Source organism: Condylura cristata, unplaced genomic scaffold (genome assembly GCF_000260355.1).
Source record: "Condylura cristata isolate star-nosed mole 26May11 unplaced genomic scaffold, ConCri1.0 scaffold00024, whole genome shotgun sequence".
NCBI lineage: Eukaryota > Metazoa > Chordata > Mammalia > Eulipotyphla > Talpidae > Condylura > Condylura cristata.
In genome coordinates this window covers 9525372-9551519 of record NW_004567125.1, presented here as the reverse complement: position 1 = coordinate 9551519, position 26148 = coordinate 9525372, and the positions used below count along the sequence as shown (strand labels likewise).

General features: G+C 39.6%; 1 protein-coding gene across 2 annotated transcripts in view; it reads left to right on the top strand.

Annotated features, from left to right (window-relative positions):
* The window catches only part of COPA (coatomer protein complex, subunit alpha), a 36635-nt gene that overhangs the window by 2326 nt on the left and 8161 nt on the right, over positions 1–26148 (top strand). The window contains exons 3-19 of one of the 2 annotated variants that reach the window (XM_004688382.2): positions 124–197; positions 3213–3293; positions 4652–4728; positions 5917–6026; positions 10624–10733; positions 12241–12340; positions 14517–14652; positions 15135–15217; positions 16821–16971; positions 17838–17904; positions 18825–18900; positions 21115–21197; positions 21790–21929; positions 22403–22488; positions 22598–22736; positions 25734–25896; positions 25995–26141. In XM_004688382.2, the coding sequence (XP_004688439.1) occupies positions 124–197; positions 3213–3293; positions 4652–4728; positions 5917–6026; positions 10624–10733; positions 12241–12340; positions 14517–14652; positions 15135–15217; positions 16821–16971; positions 17838–17904; positions 18825–18900; positions 21115–21197; positions 21790–21929; positions 22403–22488; positions 22598–22736; positions 25734–25896; positions 25995–26141 (1823 nt within the window). Of the gene's footprint in view, positions 1–123; positions 198–3212; positions 3294–4651; positions 4729–5916; positions 6027–10623; positions 10734–12240; positions 12341–14516; positions 14653–15134; positions 15218–16820; positions 16972–17837; positions 17905–18824; positions 18901–21114; positions 21198–21789; positions 21930–22402; positions 22489–22570; positions 22737–25733; positions 25897–25994; positions 26142–26148 lie in introns of both variants that reach the window. The other variant, XM_004688381.2, reaches the window with a different exon arrangement.

Sequence of the window (26148 nt, the reverse complement as noted above, 5' to 3'; positions counted from 1 at the left end):
GATCTTTGGCACTATTTACATTGGGGTTAATGAGCGTGGAGGGGTAGAACTAAAATATCCTTGATCACTGTCACCTTAGAGAGTAGGGACAGGACTCTCTTTAACTGCCTCTTTTCTTTCCAGGCCCAGTACGAGGCATTGACTTCCATAAGCAGCAACCACTCTTTGTTTCTGGAGGAGATGACTATAAGATTAAGGTATGACTGGGAGTGAAAGACAGGACATGGAGTTTGAGAATTAGGAGAGGGACTCAAAAATATGACATCTCATTCACACACACTGCAGGTTTTAGACAATGTTATCTGGACACTTACTCAGCAAATACTTAGTAAGTGCTTACTGTGTATCAGACACTTTTATAATTTGGGAATTCAAAAATAATTAAGAAACATTCTCTTTTATTCTAATGGCCCTTTTATTCTAATAGAGAACTTAAGTATATATTCAAATAATAGCATGTACAGTGTGGTGAATTACTGTGTTCCAGTTCTGAAGGCTGGCAGTCCAAGCTCAAAGTGCCAACCTGACCAGATTCTGGTTATGGGTCAGGTGTCAGTATATGCATTTCTGAAGAGATGCAAGCATTTAAGCCATGGGAGATGTATGTATTCAACCAGACCAGTGAAATTTATGAAGAGAAAGGTTTATTTTTTTGAAGCTACATCAGTGAGTTATAGATTATAGATCACTTAGCAGCAGCTAGGTGACACTTCAAAGTTATATTAGAGTTATAGGAAGCACAATTCTTTCTGTTTTCTTGTTTTTAGGTACTGCATCCTGAGGTACTTAGTAGTAAACCTCAAAAACTCCATAGGATGTCACTTTGTTACAGTATTTCCAATAAAATATTTATAATATTTATTGTTTGTACTATATCCATTCAGTGTTAAGAACAGTTAGCTCCCCCCCCCCCAAAAAAATGATTATTAGTTTAAAAAAGGAATCAGGGGGCCTCCCTGGTGGCATAGAGGTTGAATTCTCAGGGCTATGATGCTATCACCAGCCACTGTAGCATGAGTTGATCCCCGGCCAGGGAGGTTACCCACATATGGCACAAAAGACCTCTCCTGTTTTGCCCTCTGCTCCCCTCACCTGTGTACTTCAGTAGATCTACCTGATCTGCTATCCACTCTGTCTCTGGTGAATCCTCTCACCTGCCTGCACTGCTGGCTTATACCCCAGGTCTTATTTGTATGAGTAAATAAAAATAAATCTTAAAAAATCACCTTCCATGTATGAGATGTCTGGTCAGGCAAGTCAATACAGACAGAAAATAGATTATTGTCTGAGGTTGAGAGAAAAAGGGTAGTGATGACTATGGGTTTAGTTTTCTTTGGGGGATGAGAAAATGCACTAAAATTGATTGTGGTGATGTGTGCTTTATGGCTGTACTATAAAATCATTGAATTCTGTACTTTTAGTGGGTGAACTATATGGGATTTGAATTGTATCTCTATAAAGTTGTTAGTACATAAAGGAATTATCTTAGCTATCTACTGGGTATGTAATATTGTTAGGCTGTGGTTTTGATTTATATTTCTCTGATGAAAGGAAGATTACCTAAAAAAGTTGTTTGTAGGTCATAATATTGTTTTCTATGTCCAGATTAATGTAGAATTAGAATAATCAATCTTTATTTACAAAGAGTAAGACAGGAACCCCAACAAATGGCCAGAGTCTAAAACCGTATAGGTATTTTTTTTAATTAATTAATTTATTTATTCATACAGAACTGGGGTACAGGCCAGAGATGTGGAGGGTGACAGGATTCACCAGAGACAGAGCGGGGAGCAGAACAGACAGATGGACAAAGTACATGCTGAGGGGAGCAGCGGGCGGGTCAGGAGAGGTCTGCCACGCCTTATGGTCACCTCCAGGGCAGGCGGGGATCGAACTCATGCGGAAGTGGCTTTAGCTTCTTAATGCTGTGTTTTAACCTGCTGTGCCACCAGGGAGGGCCCGTATAGGTTTTTAAGTATTCACTGTTCTGGAGTTTATTAGAGGACCATAAAGGAGAAAAGACAGTTTCGGGATAAAAGCTATTTCTGGTATGATCTAGTTTTTGTGTGAAACTCAAAACTCCACAGTATAGATATGTATTTATAGGTGATTCAGCAGGTGATGATGAAGGTGTTTTACTTTTCATGTTAACAATATTCACCTTTACTCATTTCTGCAGACACCTGTTGAGCACCTGGTATGTGTACATCACTGTGCTAGGTGTTCAGCATTTAGCTGAACATGGTGCACAAGGACCCTGCCTTTAGGGAGCTTACGTTCTTATTTGGATAATCCTACTTCTGGGTTGTTAAAATTTGTGACAAGCATTTTTTTTATAATTTATAAAAGAAAATTTCAGTTTTTTAAATATAAAAAATGAAAAGTAACAGGTGGCTAGCACAGATTATAAATAAGTGTTCATGTTAAAAAAGAAAACAATATGTTTTGATTTTGCACCTTTGGAGATGTTTTCTAGATGTGGAGCATGAGCTATCTTACTTATGTGGTCCTAGTTTTGTCCTTTTCAGTTGTATCCATTGATACCTGGTACTTTGATCTTTTTTCAGCTTATCTAACATTATCATTTATTTATTTATTTATTTATTCATTCATTTATTTATTTTTGCTTAGCTGAATCTGAGTAACATAGTATTTCCCATAGTAATAAGTTAAAAAATCTGTGTGATAGCTGAGAACAGACCATGAATGTATGAACATCATTTGCCATCAAATTAGGAGTCTAAGAGAAGATGATGCCATCCATATGTTACAGTATTCCTTCCTTTGGAGACATGGTATCTGTTTATTTTTTGTCTTTCAGCTAAGGTAATAAGTAAAACACTGAGAGTCTATATTCATATTCAGAATGTAGTCAAAAGAAAAGTTCTAAGTTAAACCCTGGATATAGAGCCTCTTTTCTCATGTTAGGTGAAGATACTTTCTCTCTAAAAAATGAAAAATATTTCCATAATTTTATCTAGGTTTCCACTAGCATTGCATGTCCCCCCCATCCCCCGCCATATATTGTTTAGCTGATATATATCTTCATTATTGGTCTTTTTGCCTCCAACCTTAAACAAGACTCCTTATCAAGGTTCCTACCTATTTAGAAGTACCAAAACATAAGTCCAAATTTGTTTATTGAGAAACCTGACTCTTTTAGAGGTTTGTGATCTATATGTCCTATTCCTTAGTTCGATTTCTCTTTGCAGGTTTGGAATTACAAGCTTCGGCGCTGTCTTTTCACGTTGCTTGGGCACTTAGATTATATCCGCACCACATTTTTTCATCATGTAAGTAGCTATGAGCATTCTTCAGTTTCCCCCTGAAGAATTTTCTACTTGATCCTCAAAAATCCATGCTTTGATAACTGTGTTATGGAGTAGCTCTTGTAGGATCTCTGGTGTTAACCTTTTTGTTTTGTTTCCTTCTGCAAAAGGAATCACACTAGGTTATATTTAGTTTAATTGGATTCAGTGGACTCTGGGAGGAAGCCATTATTTCTCTGTAGAAGAAACTAGAAATGTAATTTCAAGTGTGCTGAACTAGCAGACACAAGTTTGCAGGCCCGTCCCAGCTGGGGTATTACTAAGTACTGTCAATGCAAGATTCTGTTTTGATAAACTAAAATGTTTTGAAGCATTCCAATCATGTGCTTCTATCCTAGGATTTGAGGATCTGGTAAGAACTGTTCCCTTAAACCAGACTTACTGTCTTTGATCTTCCAGGTAACAGAGTTATTCTGCGTTGTAGACTCCCAAGCCCTTGAACCAGTCCCAACTTGATGAGATCGCTCTAGATGTTTGCTGTTAGAATTAATTTGTACAGTTCCTTGATTTTCAGTAAATTAAGACTCTTTAATTAAATTAGAAAGAATATAATGAAATAAACAAGAATTTCATACCTAGTATACTTTGTTGCTTTTTAAAAATTGAAAAGGTTCTAGGATAGAATGATTGTAAAAATTATACCTAAGACATTTGTGAATGATGACTACTCGTAAGATATTCTGTTTAATAGGAACTGTTTCTTAGTGCTATAAAGGACTTGCTAAAGATGCTTGTCCAGAACAAGTGAGCATCTAACTGGAGTCTTACTTGATACTTTCAGTTCAGTAAGTATTTGTGTGCTTTGTAATTAAGTTTTATGCTCAATACTGGAGGTGTACTGTGAACAAGAAATACTTTGTCCTTTCAATAAGCTTATAGACTGTACAAAAGCTAAATTGTACCTGTCACTTTCTGTTTTGTTTATTGAGACTTGGGAATTTTTTAACACTGGATAACCTGACAGGAAGAAGTCAAACTAAAACAATATTCCTACCCTAAAGTTAAAGATTAACTACAGAATCATATATATGCACACATTTATATAAAAGTGAATGTATTTTATACTACTTGCTTCTGAAAATCCATTGTACATTTGTTCCACTTCCATTCTTGTGTCTTACAGATAAAAGTACCAGAGTTGGGGAACCTGATGGTATGATAGGAAGGAGGCAGCCAGCTGGGGCCATCAGAAGTAGCAGTCCCTTAGCTAATAGAGTTCCCATTAGGCAATGGCGTTCTTCTCCAAAGAGAGAAGTGGTTACAGAAGTCTGAAAGAGCGTATTTGTTTTATGTTCAAACCCTTTATCTGCAATATCTTTCAGGAATATCCTTGGATTCTGAGCGCCTCTGATGACCAGACCATCCGCGTGTGGAACTGGCAGTCTAGGACCTGTGTCTGGTAAAGCAGTGGCAGAGGGTTCAGAGTCTTCATTCTTCCCCTAAAGGCGATGTTTGCTGATTAATTACTCATTGTATTAATAAGGTCCTTGTAGGTATAAGATGATAAATACAGAGGCAGTCTCATTAGTAAACTGTGAATCTGGATTTCTTTGTCATTTCTTTTAGGGAAAGGATATTGTGTAGTTAGGCTTTTGTAATAAAACCATTAACTAGTTTTCAATTCTGTTCCCTGAAATCTGAGTCAGGGTCTAAATTTCTGTTCAGCTTTGTGTTTGGGTATAGATCTTCTCATGAAGAAGAAAGAATCATTTAAAATGATATTCTTTAAAAGGGATGCCTATTGCAATACAAGTTTCCAATGTGAATTACTAAAATTCTATTTATTTTGATATTTTAATGTCTTTAATCTGAGAGGAGAGCTGTATAATCTCAGTTCTCCTGAAATTAATATTTAAATACTAAAGCCTTAAAGGCAAGATGAGAGCCATAATTGAAATAGATGGTCTTGTTAGTTATTATTAGTTTAGAATTGTTAGGTGACCCACCTTTACCTCCAAAAAATTATATAGAGAGTAAATCCTCACTGTCATTTGTAGGTGCTTAATGATAAGTACTTGGAAATTGCAACTTCGAATGAACAGTAAGGAAACTAGTTTTAACAAGAGTTAAGTTTCCTATGGCTTATTTATGGTCACAAAAGCATCATCAAACTTAAAGACCCAGAACACATCTAATACTAAGTAGTGAATTGTTTTCATTCATTCATTTCCAGCCAGGATTGTTGCCTCCTAGCAATCCAGGCACAAGATGGGACCAAACCCTGGGTCGGAACCTTCCATTGCAGGGTAACCTCACACAAAACTCTGTGCTCACTCTAGCTAGGACATACAGACCATGTTAGTAAACCTCACATGCACATCTCTGAGATATAGGAAGAAATGGAAGTCCCCGGAGAAATCATGCAGACATTAGCAGAATGTGCCAACTTCACTTAAAAGACAGTAACCCGGGCTAGGAATATGGTTTTTTTTCTCATCAGTGCTTTAACTAAATGAATGGATGAAGCAGTGTTATTTGAGGACCTGTTGTAATTGAATCTGCATCTTTTGAATGTGGAGAACAGCATTTATTGTGTTGGAGTGTATTTATATACCTACCTCTAATTTGTATTGTCTTCTTCTTACAGTGTGCTAACAGGACACAACCATTATGTAATGTGTGCTCAGTTCCACCCATCAGAAGATCTGGTTGTATCAGCCAGTCTGGACCAGACTGTGCGCGTTTGGGATATTTCTGGTGAGCTGCTTAAGTTCAGGGGACAACCTCGTCATGTCTGGCACAAAACTGCAATTGCCTAAAATCTTGAGGGTATTTGGCTTAGAACTAGAAACTTTATTCTGTTCTCATCGCATCTTTGTGTCTGGGACACAAATCTGCTTTCATAGTTCTATATGTTAGAGATATTCCATAAGAGAAATAGTCACTATAGAAAATTCATTTAATCTGAGGAAATTTCACTTTTTAGATTGCTGTTTTTAATTAAAATCTATATACCTTAGGGGATATTTATTAAGAATCTAGCTTTCCACTGAAACTTTTAAAACTACATCTTTGAGAAAAATGAAAATTTAGGGATTGGTTAATGCAGACAAATAGGACTCTTGGTGTTTGACTCATTTAGAAATAGGAGAAATCCACTATTGTATTTCTCCTAGAGTGAGGAGCTTTGGGAAGAAGGGGATTTTGTGTCCAAAACACCTTTTAATGGCTAGACTTCTAGGACCAGAAATTAAAATAACTTCTGCATTTGGTTCATTGGAATTATTCCTCCTTTCACAGTTTATACATCTTTTATTTTGGGGTAGGGACTGAGATATATAGTATTGTGTAGAGGAGATCTAGATAGTTGCTAAGCAAAGGATTTAAATGCAAAGAAAGGACTGTCCCTATGAGGTCAGCATGCTGGACAGACAACTGTCCACTCTTAAGTTAGCATATGGAAATGTAACTCTTAATGCAGTGGTTCTCTGCCCATTTACATGGTTTACTACTTGCTCATCTCGGTTTGTATTTGTTGCTCGAGAAATTCTCAGAGTTTGGAGCTCTGAAAGGTCAGCATCTAGACCACAAGACAGTGTTTTCATTCTGTGAAAGAAAGGCACCTCATAGGTCCTGGCTAGAGCTTTGTGGTGATAAGGGGGCACCTCTGTTCTGTGGCTGAGAGGAAAATGTCCCAGCTCCCTTGTGGCACGGTGGACTGGGCAGTAAGTCCTAGCTGTGTTAGAAGCCATTAGTGAACAGCAAGTTGAACATTGGATTCCTGGGTACAGCATTTGGAGCACTGGTAGTAACTTGTTTAGGATACATGTAGCATAGAGACAAGCAAAGGGGACATGAGGAAACTGGACAGTAGGACTAGACTGTGCTGTCTTGTAGTTTTCACAGGTTCTAATTTGGAAGGGAGTGGTATTGACAAGCTGGTATTACAGATCAGGCAGTTGTATGCTATTACTGTAGGCCTTTTGCCATTGCAGTTTTTTGTCAGACTGGCAAGATTTTCTGAGGTGCACCCAGATATGACCAGCCATGCCAATAAGAGGAGTTAGGGACAGGCAGCTTGAACCTGTGCTCTCTACTCTGCTATTACCAGGGAGCTTATTCACTCACTCAGTAACTGAGCTGTGTCTTCTCATTCTACACACATTCAAAGCTCTTGCTCTGTCTCAGGGTATAAGACTGATGAAGTTGGACCCCAGCTTCTGCTGTTCCAGCTGATCTGGAGCAATTATTTAAAATAGCCTTTCTCAACTGGGGTTCTGTGACAGAATGAAGTAGCATTCCAAGACTTTTGAATGACTGTTTTCTTCTCAGGGGAGTTTATAATGAATGCTGTTCTAGATTATAGGGGAAGTTAGTTTGTTACATGCACAAACTGACACTTTTGCCCCTTGGACCTTAATTCTTTTGTAGCCCCCTGGGTGAGAGCACTTGCAGTGCTCCGCTGTGTGTGCTGTTGGCGCCAGCACATCAGGTTCCCTTGGCATACAGTTAGGTATATGAGTTCTCATTGGTGATCATGAAATGCCCAAGGCAAGAAATACTTCTCTTTATTTTTGTAGAGTAAAACATTTTTTGCATTGGAATTAAAAGGGCTCTGAATCAGAGAAGAGAAGGAGAGCATGTCACCCCCAATTGGGGTTTATATGGGCCTTGAATGTGTGAAATGCATGAATTACTATAACACATTGCAGTTCTTATGGTTGGTATATGTGATAAGGTGCTCCACCACCACTCCCATCTGGAAGTAGAATGTTCTCATTTAGTATTGTGTGGTAGGTTGATTTTTTGAGGGGGTAGAGGGGGGAGAGTTGGACACTCTGTTACCATTAATTTATATGAAAAAAATTGAGTGTTCCCAAACCCAAAAAATAAACTACCACAGCATACCTAATAGGAATAGTCTGCTTCCAGGGAGCATGGAAAACCTATACAAATTAACATGCTAAAATTGAAGATTGTGTGCTCACTTGGTGTATTAGTGTTAATGCTCTCTACCATTTCTAAATGTTTTCTCTACTCATGATTCTCTTGACTTTCAGTAACCCCTTAACCGGAGTGGAAGAAGATGCTTTGGTATTTAATCAAATAAAAACTTCTGGTCTAGACTTTTGCATTCTTTCCCTTTCTAGAAATCAGTATATTCTTTTAAGCAGTTATTTTTACCTGGGTTCAAATAGATCTGAACACAGGATAAGGAGTTCACTTTCAGGTCTTTTAGTAACCAAAGTTAATATTTCTAAGAAGGAAAAATTCGCTATGAGTCAGATTACCCTTCCATTTAGCAAATTGGTGAAAACTCTTAACTTCTCAAGTATCTATGAAAGGACAGGAAACATCTTTAGAGGAATGCCTGTCTTCTTGATAGCTTCCCATGAGGATTAAGCCCTACCAGGGCCTAGCTTACCTAAATCTTTTGTGTTAACCTGGCAGAAAGTACTCTTGATGTAGATTACTTTTTTAGGTTGAGTTTCCAAGTAAACTGATAGCTACATTATTTTAATAAGCTTAACTTTGCATGTCAAACCCATGTAATTCAAAGATTAAGCCTTAGGCTTAATCTTTGAAACAAGTACTAAAAAATTATTAATTTTCTGCCAAATTCTCCTTCACCTCTATCTGTACTAGTCCCTCTGGTCCTCATTGGGAGGCATGCATCAAATTGGTCTTTTCTGAGTGTCATCCCTCCCTCTGGATTTGGGTAGCTGCTCTAGAAATTTTCCATCTGTCGTTCAGTCTTAGTGAGTGGCTTTTTGAGGGCTCAAATATTTCTCTCTGAGTTATCTTTTCACTGCCTGTCACTATTCATCTGTCTGTTTTTGTCCTCCTCCTCTTCCTGGATCATTATAAACAAGTACAACAAAGGTTTCCATTCTGTCATATAGCTTTCCTTTTAATGTGTTTGTTTGAAGCTTATTGGAAGTGAAGTTCCTCACAGCTGTCTTGTCTTTGTATCGTCCTTGTAATCTGTTTTATTCACTAGACTCATTAGAAAAAGTTGACAGGTCTTATTAAAGGGACAAGTGAAATAAGTGAAAGGAGGCATCCTGTGATAATGTATTTAGGAACCCTTAGGAGAGTGCATTACTTTTGAAAGAATCAGTTTTATTTTCTGTACCTATTGGCTAAATGTTTATATTGGGCAGGGGGCAAGATAGTTTAAACTGGAGTCCTTTTAAGCACTTGCTGTTCAGGGGAAATATATTGCAGTTTTAAAACCATGAAAGTAAATATAATCGTTAAATTTAGATTTCTCTCTTTCCCTGCAAACCCCAAAATTTAGGCTTAAGCCTATGTAGATTTTCTTTTCAATGATGGCTTTTATTTCCCCCCATTTTATTTTATAATTGCCAGAAAGTTCATTTTCCTCCCCTCCCACCCCAAACACTTCAAAAGATAGATTTAATTCCAATTCTATTTTCTATCCTATTAAAGGGTTGTTTTCAGGATCACATCACCTAATCTGGTTTAACCACAAGATACTTTTCAAACGGAAGGTAGCAGTATTTTTATCACAATACTGTGCCTGACTAGAGAACAAATAGCTTAAGATAGGTGTAGTTGAGTTGTAAATGTGGGTCTGATACAAACAAGAGTCTTCTTATTCTGGTATCTCTTTTCCATGGTTTTTGATTTTGGGCCAATCTCTCCTTGTGAAACTAGCCTGCCAAAGTTTTAAATGATAAAACATATGTGTTCAGATCTGTAACCAATGTTATCAAGAACTTAAAAGGACTTAGCAGTTTTAATTATTTTGTCCTCTGCAGTGATAGAGAGAATGAGAATACTTTTGCATAGGGTCATAGTTTTATACTTAATAAGTGTAAAATAGTTTTATATTTAATAAGTCTAGTTTGTTGACTCCTTTGCAACTTCCCCTTGAGTTGCCTAAAAGGTTCAATAAACACTAAATTATGGCCCTCTCAGTTGCTTTTCTTTCAAAATTTTTTGAGAGAATAGAAGAAAATTTGCTACAGATTTTATAAAGTTGAAAGTAGAAATTGAATGTTTACCATTGAGACCACACTTTAAGAACGTTGGTGAATGGGCATTGCTCAAACAGATAACACTCAAGAGTGAAGTTTGTTTAAGAAGTTTGGATTGGCCTCCTGTGGGAAGAAACCCCTGTAGTGGGTCTGTTGGGCAGATCAGAAGGCTCTTCAGCATTCTGAATGTTTTGAAAAAGAAATAGGAGCTCTTGCATTTCCAGTCTTTCTGAATTTCTTTTTCCCTTTTTCTTTAGTATTAACCTGTTGCTGTACTTTTCTGTGCTTTTGTTGCTGTTTTTAGATAACGTTATATGCATCTCTCATCTTCACTCCTTATTCCTTCAAAGGTCTAAGGAAAAAAAATCTGTCCCCCGGTGCAGTGGAGTCGGATGTGAGGGGAATAACTGGTGTGGACCTCTTTGGTACTACAGATGCTGTGGTGAAGCACGTGCTGGAGGTACTGTCTGCACAGCCAGGGTGTACTCCGGCTCTTCTCTAGGGAGCAAGAGCCACATGCCCTTCATATTTACACCAACGTGGATTTTTGCAGTGCTAATTAAGTGCCAGACACTGCTTGAGGCACTGGAAATAGAAGAGTGGGTGAACCAACAGAAGTGAAGCTTCTGTGCTACATAAGGGGCTGGGAAGAAACAGAACACTGGCAGTGGCTCCAGCACCATCCCAAAGAAGGGCCTATTCTCAAGCCTCTTGTAAGGGTTTAATCAAAGTTACTGATTACCAGCCATCTGCAAGTGGCTGGACGTGGAAAAGTAGGAAAGCATAAGGGAAAGAAATTAAACTTAAAAATACCTTTACCTAATTTAATTCCCACATTACCCATTGAAATAGATATCTCCTATAGACTGAAAAAAGATTGAAAGAAAAGCAGTTTCCCAAGGTCCATACGTATTTAGTAAATAAATGGACTAGGATTTGAACTTTGATCTATCTGATTTCAAAATGGAGGTGTTTCATGATGTCTCTCAAAAATACTGCTAATTAATACTGTCTTAGCTATGCCTCTGTCATAGCACTGAAAACAGATACCTAAATAAGCATAAGACATCTTAAAATAAGCAATTGTTAAGCGTCATAGATCTCTTTATACACTTAAAACTTATTGAAGACCCCAAGGAATTTTTGTCTATATTGTTATCTGTCAGTTTTTACCATATTTGGATTTAAAATCAAGACATTTTAAAACATGGAATATATAAATTCCACTAGCCACCAAAGCAGTTATCATATTATGTTATTTCTGAAGAACTCTACATTCATGAAAAATCAGACTGAAAAGGTAAATAGGGCCTCCCTGGTGGTGCAAGGGTTAAAGTCTCAGTACTCTAAGGCTGCCGCCAGCCACTGGAGCATGAGTTGCAGTGGTCAGTGAGTTGACCCACATGGCACAGCAGTGTATTTCAGTAGATCTACCTATTCTGCTTCCCAGTCTGTCTCTGGTATATCCTCTCACCCCACCCCACATACCTCTGACCTACACCCCCAGTTTTTGAATGCATATATAAATAAAGATAAATCTTTTAAAAAAGTAGCATTTTGTTGTTTTAGATAGTATTATTATGAAAATCCTTTTCAGCTAGCAGATTTCTTGAAATATTCTTAGGAACATTCAAGAGTTTCTTAACTACACTTTGAGAATTTCCTCCTTAAATTATGACTGAGTCTTTGAGATGTTAATAATTAGCTATGGAAATAAAATAGAAGTAGAGAAGTTACCCAAAAAAGGCACTGTACCCCCAATGCCAATGAAATTGAATCTGGGAGTACATAGATGAGGGAATTCCCATGAAAATTTGGTGATAATAACATTCCTGTTCAAGTCTTAGCATAGTCTCTTGAATCTTTTTATAGGAACAGTGAGAGACATTCATATAATGCCAAGCATGGTCTACTGGTTTGCTGTGAGTAACAGGAGCATATTTAAGAGAACTACTTTTATCTCACAGGGTCATGATCGGGGAGTAAACTGGGCAGCCTTCCATCCCACTATGCCCCTAATTGTATCTGGGGCAGATGACCGTCAAGTGAAGATCTGGCGCATGAATGGTGAGTGAGCCAGTGATTTTATCACTGTGTCTTAATAAATTAACTGTTGATAAAGTGGCCAAGTCTTCTAGAAGATGACCCATTTTTCTGCCATAGGTGGTTACCTTAAGCTAATCCTCGAGCATTAAAATTGTCTTATTCCCACTTTACGTATCCTGATTTGGGGAAGTATTAAGGCTACATTCATTCAATAGCTATGTATTGTCCAAGGGGATTCTAGAGGGGCAGCTAACTAAAACTGGAAAACTTCCATATGAAAGAGTTCATTCTTTAATGACAGCAAGTGACAAGTACTGTTGGGACAAATAAAGCAGGGTAAGGAGATAAAGCATGATGGAGAGAGGCATTGTTTTATTTTTTTTAAAGACTATTTTTAGGATATATTTTTTAATTAATTTATTTTAAATAATACAATAGTTTATTTTTACATCATTTGTGCCTTTTTCTATCTCAGTTGTAATCCCCGGGGGCACCCCATCACCAAATCACCCGTGTGCCATCACAATAGTCCAGTGCACTCTTCCCACCCCAGTTCTGATCCCATTCCCCCTCCCACCCCCATAAAATGTCTCTGGTATATAATTGTTCATTATTATTACTATTTTCTCTGCTGGTCTGTTATACTCCTGCTATGAGTGAAACCATCCGGTATTTTTCCTTTTCTTTCTGGCTTATTTCACTGAACATGATCTTTTCCAGCTCCATATTGCTGCAAAAAGCTTATGTTTATTTATTTATTTATTTTTGGTTGCTGAGTAATGTTCCATTGTGTATATGTACCAAATCTTTTTTTTAAGATTTATTTATTTATTCATACAGAACTGGGGTATAGGTCAGAGATGTGGAGGGTGAGAGGATTCACCAGAGACAGAGCGGGGAGCAGAACAGGCAGATCGATGAAGTAACACTGCTGAGGGGAGCAGTGGGCGGGTCAGGAGAGGTCTGCCTCGCCATGTGGATCTCCTCCAGGGCAGGCGGAAATTGAACTCATGCTGAAGTGGCTTAAGCTTTTTAGTGCTGTGCTTTAACCTGATGCGCCACCAGGGAGGGCCTGTACCACATCTTTTTAATCCAGTCATCTACTTATGGGCATTTGGGTTGTTTCCATGTCTTTCCAATTGTAAATAAAGCAGCAGTAAACATGGGGGTGCAGTGTCTTTTTAAATCAGAGTTTTATTAAAAGAATTTGAGTCATTTTTTTCTTAAAGATTTATTTATACTAACAGAACTGGGGTATAGGCCAGAGGTGCAGGGAGTGAGAGGATTCACCAGAGACAGAGTGGGGAGCAGAACAGGCAGATGGACTGATACACACTGCTGAGGGGAGAGCAGCTACCGGGTCAGGAGAGGTCTGCCGCACCAGATCGGTCACTTCCCTGGCTAGGGATCGAACTCAGTGCTGCAGTGGCTGCGATAGCTTCACAGTGCTGTGTTTTAACCCATTGCACCATCAGGGAGGGCCTGGAGAAAGGCATTATAATTGATAAGAGAGTCAGAATGAAAAAATAGATTATCGGGCCCTCCCTGGTGGCACAGCAGGTTAAAGTGCAGCACTGTGAAGCTATCCGCAGCCCCTGCAGCACTGAGTTCAATCCCTGAACACAAAGGTGAGCCCTATGGCACAGCAGACCTCTCCTATCTCACCTTCTGCTCCCCACTCTCTCTCTCATGAATCCTCTCATCCACACGCACCTTTGACCTACACCCTAGCTCTTGTATGCATAAATAACTCTTAAAATATCTGTATTTATATATGCATGCAAGAACTGGGGAATAAGCCAGAGGTGCAGGAGATGAAAGGATTCATTAGAGACAAAGTGGGGAGCAGAACAGGCAGCTCCAATGAAATGCACTGCTAAGGGGAACAGCAAGCAGGGTAAAACAGGAGAGGTCTTCTGTGCCATGTGGATCACCTCCCTAGTCGGGGATTGAACTCATGCTGCATTGACTGTGGATAGCTTCACAGTGCTGTGCTTTAACCTGTTGTGCCACCACGGAGGGCCCAAGGATAGGAATTTTAAGCATCACAGGCTCACATAAAGATAACCAACCTGGTAGAAAGAAGATGCCAACTCAATACCTTACCCTACACTGGTTAGAGCATATGTCATCCCAGACTCCATATTTAGAGTTGTAGGGAGTTATATGATAATCTGATTCTTTTTTTGTCCTTCAGAGTCAAAAGCCTGGGAAGTTGATACCTGCCGGGGCCATTACAACAACGTGTCCTGCGCCGTCTTTCATCCTCGCCAGGAACTAATCCTCAGCAATTCTGAGGATAAGAGCATCCGAGTCTGGGATATGTCTAAGCGGTAAGGGGAGGTATAGTATGTGACAAAATCCAGGAGAAAGCCCCCTTTCTCTTCTTCAGAAATGATATTAGAATACTTCTGTTTGTGTCTCATCGTCTTCCACATATAGAAAAGTCATATACTGTGAAAGCCTGAAGAGACCTAGAGATCAGCCAACACGTACAGATTTCCTACCAAGCAGAAAAACTCACATGCATCCTTCTTCTCTAAATCTAACATACTCCTCTGTAGTAGAGAAATATGAAATAGTGAAAACAATGAAGCAGAAAAATGATAACATGTAGAGAAAATTGAAATACGAAGTTTGAAGTTTCTTCTTCCCTGATAGAATTTATCATAACTATATCTAAGATACGCAGTTTACAGTCACTAGTTGAATTTTTTTAGTCAGCTTTCTAGCTTACTACTAGATAGTCTTGTGTATGGTAGGCTAAAGATTCCTCAGAAATTAATGTTATTTGTTTACCTTTTTGCTTTTCTAGGACTGGGGTTCAGACCTTCCGCAGGGACCACGATCGTTTCTGGGTCCTTGCTGCCCACCCCAACCTTAACCTCTTTGCAGCAGGTAAGGACCATTTCTTCTCTTTTTTTCCATCATTTTAGTTCAAAACCCTTAAGATTTGAGAGTGAGTCTCCATTAGTTTTATTTCTGGAAAACTCATAGTAGGGTGACAGAAAAATAAAATCCTCAGTGTCATGTAGTTGATTCTTTGTCTTACCCTACCACCTTCCTGGAGTTATAGTAGTATTTCAGTGTTTTCTGTCCACCACATATATTTGTCATTAAAGCACACTCTCTTCAATTTTCCTAGGAGACTTAGACAACTAAACTTGGACACTTGTCATTCTCAGAGGAATTACAGGCAAAATTTTACTCATTTACTTAGAAATACATACTGAACATCAGGCTCTCGTCTGGGAGGGGGGATCATAACAGTGTGTCATACAGTGGCTATATTATAGAACCTTTCCTTGTAGTGAAGGAAGATAGACGATAAAATACATTTAATAACGCATGATGGAAAATGCTCTGCTCTGAAGAAAAATTAAGTTAAAGGAGGGAAAATAGAGAAGGAAGAATGTGGGATTATCTTTGCATCAGTTTTCATGAAGGTGAAGGAGAATGACAGCTCCATCAACAGTGGGGACAGCAGGGGCCACTCACGAGAAAGGCTTGGAATGACTGAGGGACATCCAGTGCCATTTGGACTACAGGAATGGGCAAAGTAAGAGGAGGCGAGACAAGCCTTGTTGTCCAGCACCTGTGGCCACAGTTAGAATCTCGGATTTTATTCTGAATAACTGGATAGCCATTGGAAAGGTTTTGGGCAAGGAAAGAGTGATCTGGTCTATGTGTATTGGATGAGGCAGATGAAGGTGGAATTTTTCACCTAGGGTTTGGATGATGCTAATAGAGAAAGAAAGCAAAGCTATTCATTCATTCATTCATTTAATTCTTCTTTGTTGCTTAAGGATTTATTTATTTATACATACAAGAGCTGAGGTGCAGGCCAGAGATGCTGGGGGTAAGAGAATTCCCCAGAAACAGAGTGGGGAGCAGAACAGGTAGATCCAATGAAATATATTACTGAGGGAGCAGCGACAGGAGAGGTCTGTTACCTCCCTGCCTGGGAATCGAACTCATTCACACTTGGTTCATAGTGCTGCTACATAACCATTGGGCCACCAGGTAAGCCCCAAAGCAAAATATTTTAATAACAACCAGAAAGTCTTTTAAATCATCCATTTGTAAATATTTTCATGTTAATATATGCTGGATCCTGGGGGAGAATGGAGATTCCTATAATTTCTTCCTTCAGGGAATGAGCTCATGGTATAGTGGGGTGATAGACTTAAACCGTTCAAATGCAGGATAAAAAGTTAGGCAGTGGAGGTCTGTGTAGAGCATTAAGGAAACATACAAAGGGTGTGTCTAAATGTGACAGTGTGATGGGACAATTAAGGATCAATTCAAAAACATGAATAAAGAGTCTAGGAACTGTGAGAAATTAGGCAAATAAGCGGTGCTTTTAGGTATCTTAACTTCCTTGTATATATCTGTATATGTGTATGTGCATATACGTACCTACATACATTTCTCATCTTTGTGTAGCTTCTGTTTCCAGCTTTCTTCCTGCCTACTGCTAATTCTTCTTTCTGTGCCCCAGGCCATGATGGTGGCATGATTGTGTTCAAACTAGAGCGGGAGCGGCCAGCCTATGCTGTCCATGGGAACATGCTTCATTATGTCAAGGACCGATTCTTAAGGCAGCTGGACTTCAACAGCTCTAAAGATGTCGCCGTGATGCAGTTGCGGAGGTGAGTCAGATTAGTAGTTTGCTTCTCTCCATTATCATGAGGTACCCACAAACCAGGCTCTGTTCCCTGAACAGTTTGTATTTCAACTCCACTCACAGATCCCCATTTTGGAGACTGCTCAGTTTAAACCCCAGCATGTGATGGCAAGTGGGGGGCTACGAGGAATGAGAATTCCCCTGCTGGGAATGCTAGTGACCAGGAGGAGAGGAGCTAGTACTGCCATTTGTCAGATGTCTTGCAAAACAGAAAAAGAGACCTTCTTGCCTTTGATTTGGCATTTCTGTAATTTCCTTTGCTTTCCAATAAAATGCCCACAACTCTAAATATATGTCTCTGGAAGTGCTAAACTCTGAAGATGCTATAAGCTCTGAGAGGCCTGGCAAAGGAACTGTCCTCTTGGAAAGCCAGCTGCATCAGTGTGCTGAAACATTCATGGTGACAGACTTTGGCATGAGGGTTTGATAACCACCCTCCAGCATCCCTGCAATAAAAAAGGGGGTTAGTGTGAACACTCTAAGGAGAACGAGCCAGAGATGGATCACATCATGTGCGTGGTATCCGCTGTAGTCATGTACAGGAATTTGTATCCAAGAATACATCCCACTCACAACAGAGAGATAGCTAATCCTACCTTCTGTTGGATAATTTGATTTGTACTAGGTGTGCTATTTAAATTGTTTGGTCAAGCTGAGATACACAAATCTCCATGACTTAAAGGGAAAAAGATAATGGTTGTAACATTTATTTACTTTTATTCCTGATGAAAAGTAAGTTTTATGTAAGTGATAAGTAGGAGGTATAAAAGTAATTCTTGACTTCCTTCTATCCTTATGCCTCTTTCCAATTTCATCTTTATGTATGTCTAGTGGTTCCAAGTTTCCAGTGTTCAACATGTCATACAATCCAGCAGAAAATGCTGTCCTACTGTGTACAGTAAGTAACCTGTGGAGTCCTCCTGGGAGCTCCCTCTTTCCCACAGAGTTCTTTCTTGTGTCCTTAGGAAATCTTTCATGGCTACTTAGAAGATGTTATATGATTATTTTGAGAGACCTAACAGTGAACACAGGTTCAAAGTGAGATAGACTTCAGTTGTCTTAAACATGTTAAGGGTTTGTGAATTTATACCTCTCAAAGGCTAATGACTTCTAAACTTAGCGAATGGAGTATTAATGTGAATGATGAAATCTCTAAAAGCAAGTTGGGAGAATATTTAGGACTATATTCTGTGTAAAGGACATGCTTACCTTGTTGCCACTATCTAGGTAAAACTAGAAAAGCTGTGTTTGTGAGGGGTTCCTTTCAGTGGCCCTCAACTCCTTCCATGCAGTTTGGAGGAAAAATAAAAGAGAAATGAGATCCTAATTGTAGTGCCCTTATTGCTAGTTTGAAAAGAATAAACGCCTTTCTTTCCCTGTGTGCTTCTAGTGTCTGATCCCAGTCCTGTTGTACCCCACAGTCCTATTCTTCCCTCTGCAGTGTCTTTAATAAACGTTTTCTCTGATGTCTTTTTTCTCTTCAAACAGACTTTTAAGTTGATGAGTATACTCAGGTGGGGCACCAGAATATTGGGTCCTTGTCTTTTTAACTTGTGGATTAGAGAACAATCCTGACTTTTTCTTTCAAATATCTGTAGTCTGGGGTGGGGAGGGGAGATTAAAAAAAAGAACATGAATGCTAAGTTCTTTGGCAAAGAGCTCTGTAATTTTAGTTGTAGAAACATTTAAATGCCCACTGGGTGAAAGGTGAGAAAGGAATAGCCTCACATTGCTGTGTACGTGATGGTGTTGTGCTCTCAGTCAGAGTGGACTGGTGTCGGGTACCTCCCACTGACAGTTTCCTCCTTTCCTCTCCAGAGAGCCAGCAATTTGGAGAACAGCACCTATGACTTGTACACCATCCCCAAGGATGCTGACTCCCAGAATCCTGATGGTAGGTGTCCTTTTTTCTGCCAGCCCTGCTTCTAGCTCTCCTCACCCGCATTGTCCCTCCTTTGAAGTTGTATCACTTTCCATCCCTGCCTCGGCCACATCACTCATGTCTGTTGGCAGGTGCCGCTGACAACAGCATCAGAGGCGACTGTGGTGTGAAATATTCATGTCCCTCCTCCATTTTATGACTCCAGCTAGATATATATATTTTATAATTTGGTTATTAGAATCTCTCCATTTTCTCTCTCAGCACAGCGTGGCATCCTGGTTTATTGTCAGCTGATAGGACTGTCACCCTTGTACTTTCATTTATTTAGAAATGTGGTTCCAATCTTGTAGTGTCTCATCCTGGGACTAGGGATTTATTCTCTCCTATCCACATCCAGACCCAATTTGCTTCCTTTTCATGTCAAAAGATGGGCGTGCTAACAGCCCACACCTCACCAGGGACCCAGATCCAGCTGAGACCTCCCCGCCCCACCCCCCATCACCATTCCTATTGGTGCCCTTGCCCTGAGAGCTTGCTGACTACACATTCAGCACAGATCTGGGTCCTGCTGCTTTTAATCTCTTCCTCTTGTGGGCACATAGATCAGTGGTTCCCCACTCTCAAGTTGCCCTATTTTTTTTAAAGATTATTTATACATACAGAACTAGGGTACAGGCCAGAGGAGCGGAGTCACCAGAGACAGAGTGGGGAGCAGAGTAGGCGGATCCACTGAAACACACTGCTGAGGGGAGCAGCGGGGGTGGGAGGGCTCAGGAGAGGTCTGCTGTGGCATGTGGGTCACCTCCCTAGTAGGGATCAAAACTGGTGCTGCAGTGGCTGTGATAGCTTCATAGTGCTGTGCTTTACCCCTTTGTGGTGCACTTCTATGACTCCAGCAGATTCCCGAGAAGTGTTTTGCTAGTTCTTTTCCTTTCGTAGATCCACTTGTCATTATTGCTGTTAATCCAGTTCACTCTCTTTTAAATGTCATGGGCAGCTCTTATCCTCTAAGACTGCCTGCCTGTTTATGTGCATGTGTTTCTTTAATCTTTAATAAATTTGCCATGTGCTGGTGAAAAATAAGTGGTTACGGCGAGAGAGACAGAGAGAACTAGTATGTTTTTGGCATTCATAAATCATAGCCTCCCCTAGACATTTATTAAACCATTTTGACTAAATATTATGATTTGGTCCCTCCCTACCCACTCCCTTGCATTTGTTTCTGGTTTGTAATTAACAGAATTTTAAATACCTTTATTTTGTTTTATTACTTTTTTTCTCTTCTTCGTCTTTTGAGGGAGATAATAATGTGTAAAAGAATAAAGGTACAACCCAGTGAAAGACTGAAGGAAAGAGTAGGCAACAGTGCAGAAATTTGAATTATGTGGTTCTGCAGCCCCTGGAAAATTAGTGTTGGTTGTGATAATTAGTTTTGCAGGTAACCCCAGTTGCTGCATGTGTCAGAGAAGTTCAAAGCAAAGGTGGCCAGGGAGTTCTGATGGAGTGTGGTTTCTTGCTAATACAATAGATAAAAGAGTACGTCTATTCATCCTCGGTGTATCCCTCTTTAAGTTTCCTAGAGAGTGGGTGCCCATTCAAAAGTCTAATAGCCACTAAAGTGTTCAGGAACTGACAGCATTTTATAACTTTCTTTAAGGTAAAAAGAATGGTTGATTGACATTTATGGAGCAACAGCTCTGTATAAATGTTGCCCAGCATGGAACTGGCCTGCCCAGATTGAAATGGGAGCCTTCACCCCACCCTATTCTCTAGGAGATCTGTATTTGCATGTTAAAAGCGACACAGCAGCTGCGTCCTGGGGTGGGGGCTCCATCTACTCTGGAATTGTGAAGCTAGGAGGCCCAAGGCACTGAAGGGTTGCTTTGGTGTACCACAGCTTGGCGAGGGAGGCCCTGCTCGTTAGCTTGATGGAGTATGCTGTCTCCCAGGATGGGCGGCCCTTCTGCCAGGACATAGTGTTGGCTGAAATGCAGTCAGTTGGCCTAGAGAAAAGAGGCTTGGCAGGGGTGGAGGTTGGAGTTTGGAGGGGACTGGTGGAGAAGAGTCACTGACAATAGCCTCAGGTTACAGCTGAATTAGTTAGGAAGCAGCTGAACTGGAGAAAACAGCATGGCAGCCAGCAGGACCAACAGCTCTGTGGCACCTGACGCTGTCACCTGCCGGGGCCTCACCACATGCTTCCACCTTTGGTTTTGTCCTTCTCAGCCCCTGAAGGGAAACGATCTTCAGGCCTGACAGCCGTTTGGGTTGCTCGAAATCGGTTTGCTGTCTTGGATCGGATGCATTCGGTGAGTTAAGGCTAAAAGAATAAAACTTTGGAGAATGTGGTACCAGTGGCCTCTGCATTGTGAAGGAAAGAGCGTTCTCTACTTCCTCTCCTCTGGGTACCTTGGCTCCTCAAACACTTGCTTGACTCCAATTCCCCTGGATAAAAAGACATTAAAACTGATATTTTTGGTTCCAGATTAAGAACCAAATGAAAGTCACTCTTGACAAGACAGGAGCCAAACTCATCCATTTGAAATAGGTAGACTACATGAGGACTATTTGCTCCTCTCTATTTCACCTCTAGTCATCCTTAAAATATAAATAGTCCTGAACAGGATAAGTGAAGCCATCTCAAGAAAGTATTTAATTGAGATTTAAGCTTCAGAAGTACTGTTCTCTGTTTCATTGAGAAAATCAGACTCCAGCTAGGCTTCAGGATGGTGTTTAATTGAAGGAAGGAAGTATTCTTAAGGCAGATCTTGGTTAGAGTGGCCTGAACAAGAGAAAAAAAACATATAGTGAAACTGGCTAGCAGTTGCTGACGGGCACTGTCCTCTGTTGTCTTCTTATATGTGTGTGCTTTTCTTAACTCCACTTTGATGCTTATTTTAGCTTTTGATAAAGAATCTGAAGAATGAGATCACCAAGAAGGTACAGGTGCCCAACTGTGATGAGATCTTCTACGCTGGCACCGGCAACCTCTTGCTTCGGGATGCAGAATCCGTTACCCTCTTTGACGTACAGCAGAAGCGGTAACATATCCGGGGTCCCCTCATCAGACAGGCATGTAGTAGGAAAAAGCAGACATTTTTACTGGTAACCTTTTCCCTAGTGAGGTTGCCTCGGGGCTTGACTACTTCCTGGATTATACCCTATTAGATCCCCTCCAGCCTGTACACACAATAAGCCAAACATTGAGGGGCATAGTCACTCATTTGTTAAGAGTTTGAACTAAGAATGTTTTCAGGGCTTAGGATAACAGAGATGATAATGCAACATATAGTCTGGCAAATCAAACATACAAATTCCTGATAATCCATAGGAATGAAGGGAAAGGTGGGGTGGAAGAAGAATGTGTATAGTGTGAGCCTGATACAGAAGATGCTTATTTAGCACTATTTCAAAAAATTTGGCTTCATTAGTATGATGATGAAAAGGAGATAGGTCATAGCCTCGCCTGGGATAGGGAAGAAGGCCCACTCCTGCTCTTCTCTCCCCATCCCAGGACTTTGGCGTCTGTGAAGATTTCCAAGGTGAAATATGTGATCTGGTCAGCAGATATGTCTCATGTAGCACTCCTGGCCAAACATGGTAAGTCTTTCTTATCTCTGCCTCACTATGGAGACCAGCCTCCTACCCCACCTGCCACCTGCCTCACTCACCTGTCCAGCAGAGCACTCATGCCCTTTGCCTCTTACAGCCATTGTGATCTGTAACCGCAAACTGGAGGCTCTGTGTAACATTCATGAGAACATCCGTGTCAAGAGTGGGGCCTGGGATGAGAGTGGGGTCTTTATCTATACCACAAGCAACCACATCAAATATGCCGTCACTACTGGGTAAGTCAGCCACCCGAGACAACAGTGGGAGGAGGTGGCTCTTGCAATCACTGTCCTGTCTCCAGAGATGTCACTGCTGCGCTTCTTCAACTTCCGTCCTGGAAAATCTCTGTCTGGCATATATGTACTGGGGCATACAAGCATTCTCTTTTCAACGCTCTTAAAGTTGTCAAATGTGACACAAATATAGAAAAGTGCATAGGTTACATAGACTATAAATAAGTAGTCACTCAAACCAAGATAGTAAATAGTTCTGACATTTCAGAAGCCCTTTGCCATGTGGTTCTTATTAATCTTAACTTCCTCCATTTCCCACTAAAAGATAGTGACCTTTCTTCCTTGCTTTTCTTTGCAATTTTACCACCTATTGTGTATCTTAAAACACTGTTTACTTTTGCTTGCTTGCCTTCATACAAATGAGATCACCACATTTTGAATTTTACTTAATATTTTATTTGTAAGATTCATCCATGTTGTTACTTTAAGTTTATTTTCAGTGTTGTTAACAATTCTTTTATGTGACTATAAATGATTATCAGTGCTACTGAAAGGACTGTTGAGTGTTTGTGTTGTGCTCTCTCAGACCTTCCTTCCCATGTGTTCTGGTGTGTATGCACACCTACTTCAGGTTGCCTTGCCCAGAGTTGAGGTGGTGGGTCTCTGAGTGACATACCTTCACACTTAACAATATATGCCTGCCAGCAGTCGGTAAGAATTTTCTTGCTTGACATGAAGACCAACACGTAACTTTTGCCAAACTTACCTTTCTCATTTGGGTAATGGCATCTTGTAGTTTTACTTTACTAATCCCCAATTCTTAATGAAACTGAGCAGTTTCATAGGGCTATACATCAGGATGTCTTCTAGGAATTCTGGTTAAATCTTAACCATTCTTTTAATTAGTTATTCATGTTAATTTACAATGGTTCTTTATATATTTGAATATCAGGGCTAGATGCTACAAATGTTAATATTCCCTCCCATTCTGAGCATGGCCTTTCATTCTCCTTATCATATCCTTTAATGAACAGAAGTTCTTAAATACTATTGAATTTTTGAGTCTCTTATATCCTTTATGGATATTAAATTTTTTGTTCTACTTAAGAAATCTTTATTGACTCCCAGCATCATGCAGGCATTCTTATATGTTCTTATTTATAAACACAGTTTTGTTTTTCAAAGCTAGGCTTGTAATCTACCTGAAGTTGATTTTTAGGTATGATGTAAAGTATAGAGGCTCATTTCACATTTTTCCATAAGGACACTCAATTGTCCAAGCCTTTTCCCATAGTTCATTTTCATCTTTGTCATATATAAATTACATTTACAAAAACATAAGGATCTGTTTTCTGTGGTCTGTCGTTGGTTTAATTCTGTACACTCTTAAATATTGCCACTTTGTGAGTTAAATAGGTTAAATAGCTTCTCAGCGATTTCCTACTTTTTTTAAGTTATATGACTTTTTAAATAAATTTACCTTGAAAACGTATAATTTTTAGAATCAGTTTATGAAATTCCATGTAAAATAAAGCAAAAATACTTTATTAGTTACCTTTCTGCATTTCTGAGGTAGTAGTACAATTAATCTTTCATTGATCACTGTGGTGAATTAAGTGGGATTTATTTTTACAGTCTTAGACAAACATTGTATTCCTAATACAGATTAACTCAGTCATGAGATTTTTACCCTTTTCAAGTATTGGTAGTTTTAATTTGCTAGTATTATAGTTAGGACTTTTGTGTGTGTGCACACACACATGTGCACGCATACATGTGTGTGCAAGAACACAAATGCACAGGTGAGCACTTGCCCCTGTGCATACGTAAGGAGGAGCTGGAGAGGGGAGAGATTATGAGGTGGGCCTATAGGTCTCCCTTTTTCCTTCTTTGTTAGGTTTGGCTTCAAGATTGTGCTTATTTCATAAAATAAGCAAGTAGTGTAACTTCCTTTTCTCTGGATGAGTGTGTGTGAGATTGGAATTAATTGTTCCTTGAATGTTGGGTAAAATTTATCAGTGAAGTCATCCAGCTTAGGGCTTTCTTTATAGGAGAATTTTTATCTGATTTATTTCTGTAATAATAATAAGACTATAGGGGTTTTCTGTTTCTTTTTAGTCACCTTTGGTAAAATTTATTTTTCTGGAATTTGAACATTTAAGAAAAGTGTATATACACCCTCACATCCGCACAGTCTATAGTGATATCTCCTTTTTCATTCCTATTATTGCAATTTTCTCTTTTTACCTTAATTGAACTCCTAAGAGGTCTACTTACCTCAGTCTTACTCACCTTTTGCTGTTACTGAACTCTCTGTTGTATTTTTCTGTCTCTTAAATTCTGCTGTTAACTTTATTATTTCCTTCTAAATATATTCTTTAGTTTAACTTTAAAAAGAACAATACACTTTTGAGATGGTGCTTTTTAATTTTTAATCTTTTTTCTTCATATGGGCACATAGACCTCATTAATTTTTGGTGTCCCTTCCAAGATATTTATTTAATGCTACAAATTATCCATCAAGTATTGTTTTAGCTATACCCATAAATTTTAATTTGTAATCTTTTTATTTTTATTCAACATAAGATATTTTTTGCTTCTCATTATCTTTGTGTGTCACAATTCGTCACATCTCTTCTACTTTGACATATACCTTATAAGGAAGGAGGTGACTATCCATAGCATCCTACACTTATATGACACAACTTAAGATACACCTTTTAAGTCTGACTCCTGCTGTCATGCCTATTATTTGGAGTAACAACCTATGAGGAAAGAGCATAGCAACTGCCCCAACTTTCCCTACCTCACACAAAAGAATGAAAGGAGTGAACTTGGCATTAGTTCTGCTCTCTTTGAGTCACATTCCATCTGTGCCACTGTCAGGTAGCACTTGACAGGGATAATAAAAAGGCAAAAGCCTGTGTCCCAGGCTCTTCTCCATTTCTTGCAGACTTGATCACCTTACTTGCTGAAAGTTGTTCTCTCTGCTTCCCTCAGGGACTACGGAATCATCCGGACTCTGGATTTACCCATCTATGTGACTCGGGTGAAGGGCAACAATGTCTATTGCTTAGACAGGGAGTGTCGCCCTCGGGTGCTCACCATTGATCCCACTGAGTTCAAGTTCAAGCTTGCCCTGATCAATAGAAAGTATGATGAGGTATGAAATAAGAAATCTCTCCAGAAGTGTTGAAAGACTATGCTCTTTTCCCTGTAAGTGATTTCCATTTCCTGCCCTCTCCCACCCCAAATGTCTAGGTTCTACACATGGTAAGGAATGCCAAACTCGTAGGCCAGTCGATCATTGCTTACCTCCAGAAGAAGGGCTACCCAGAAGTGGCACTGCATTTTGTCAAGGATGAGAAAACTCGCTTTAGTCTGGCACTGGAGTGTGGAAACATTGAGGTAAGAA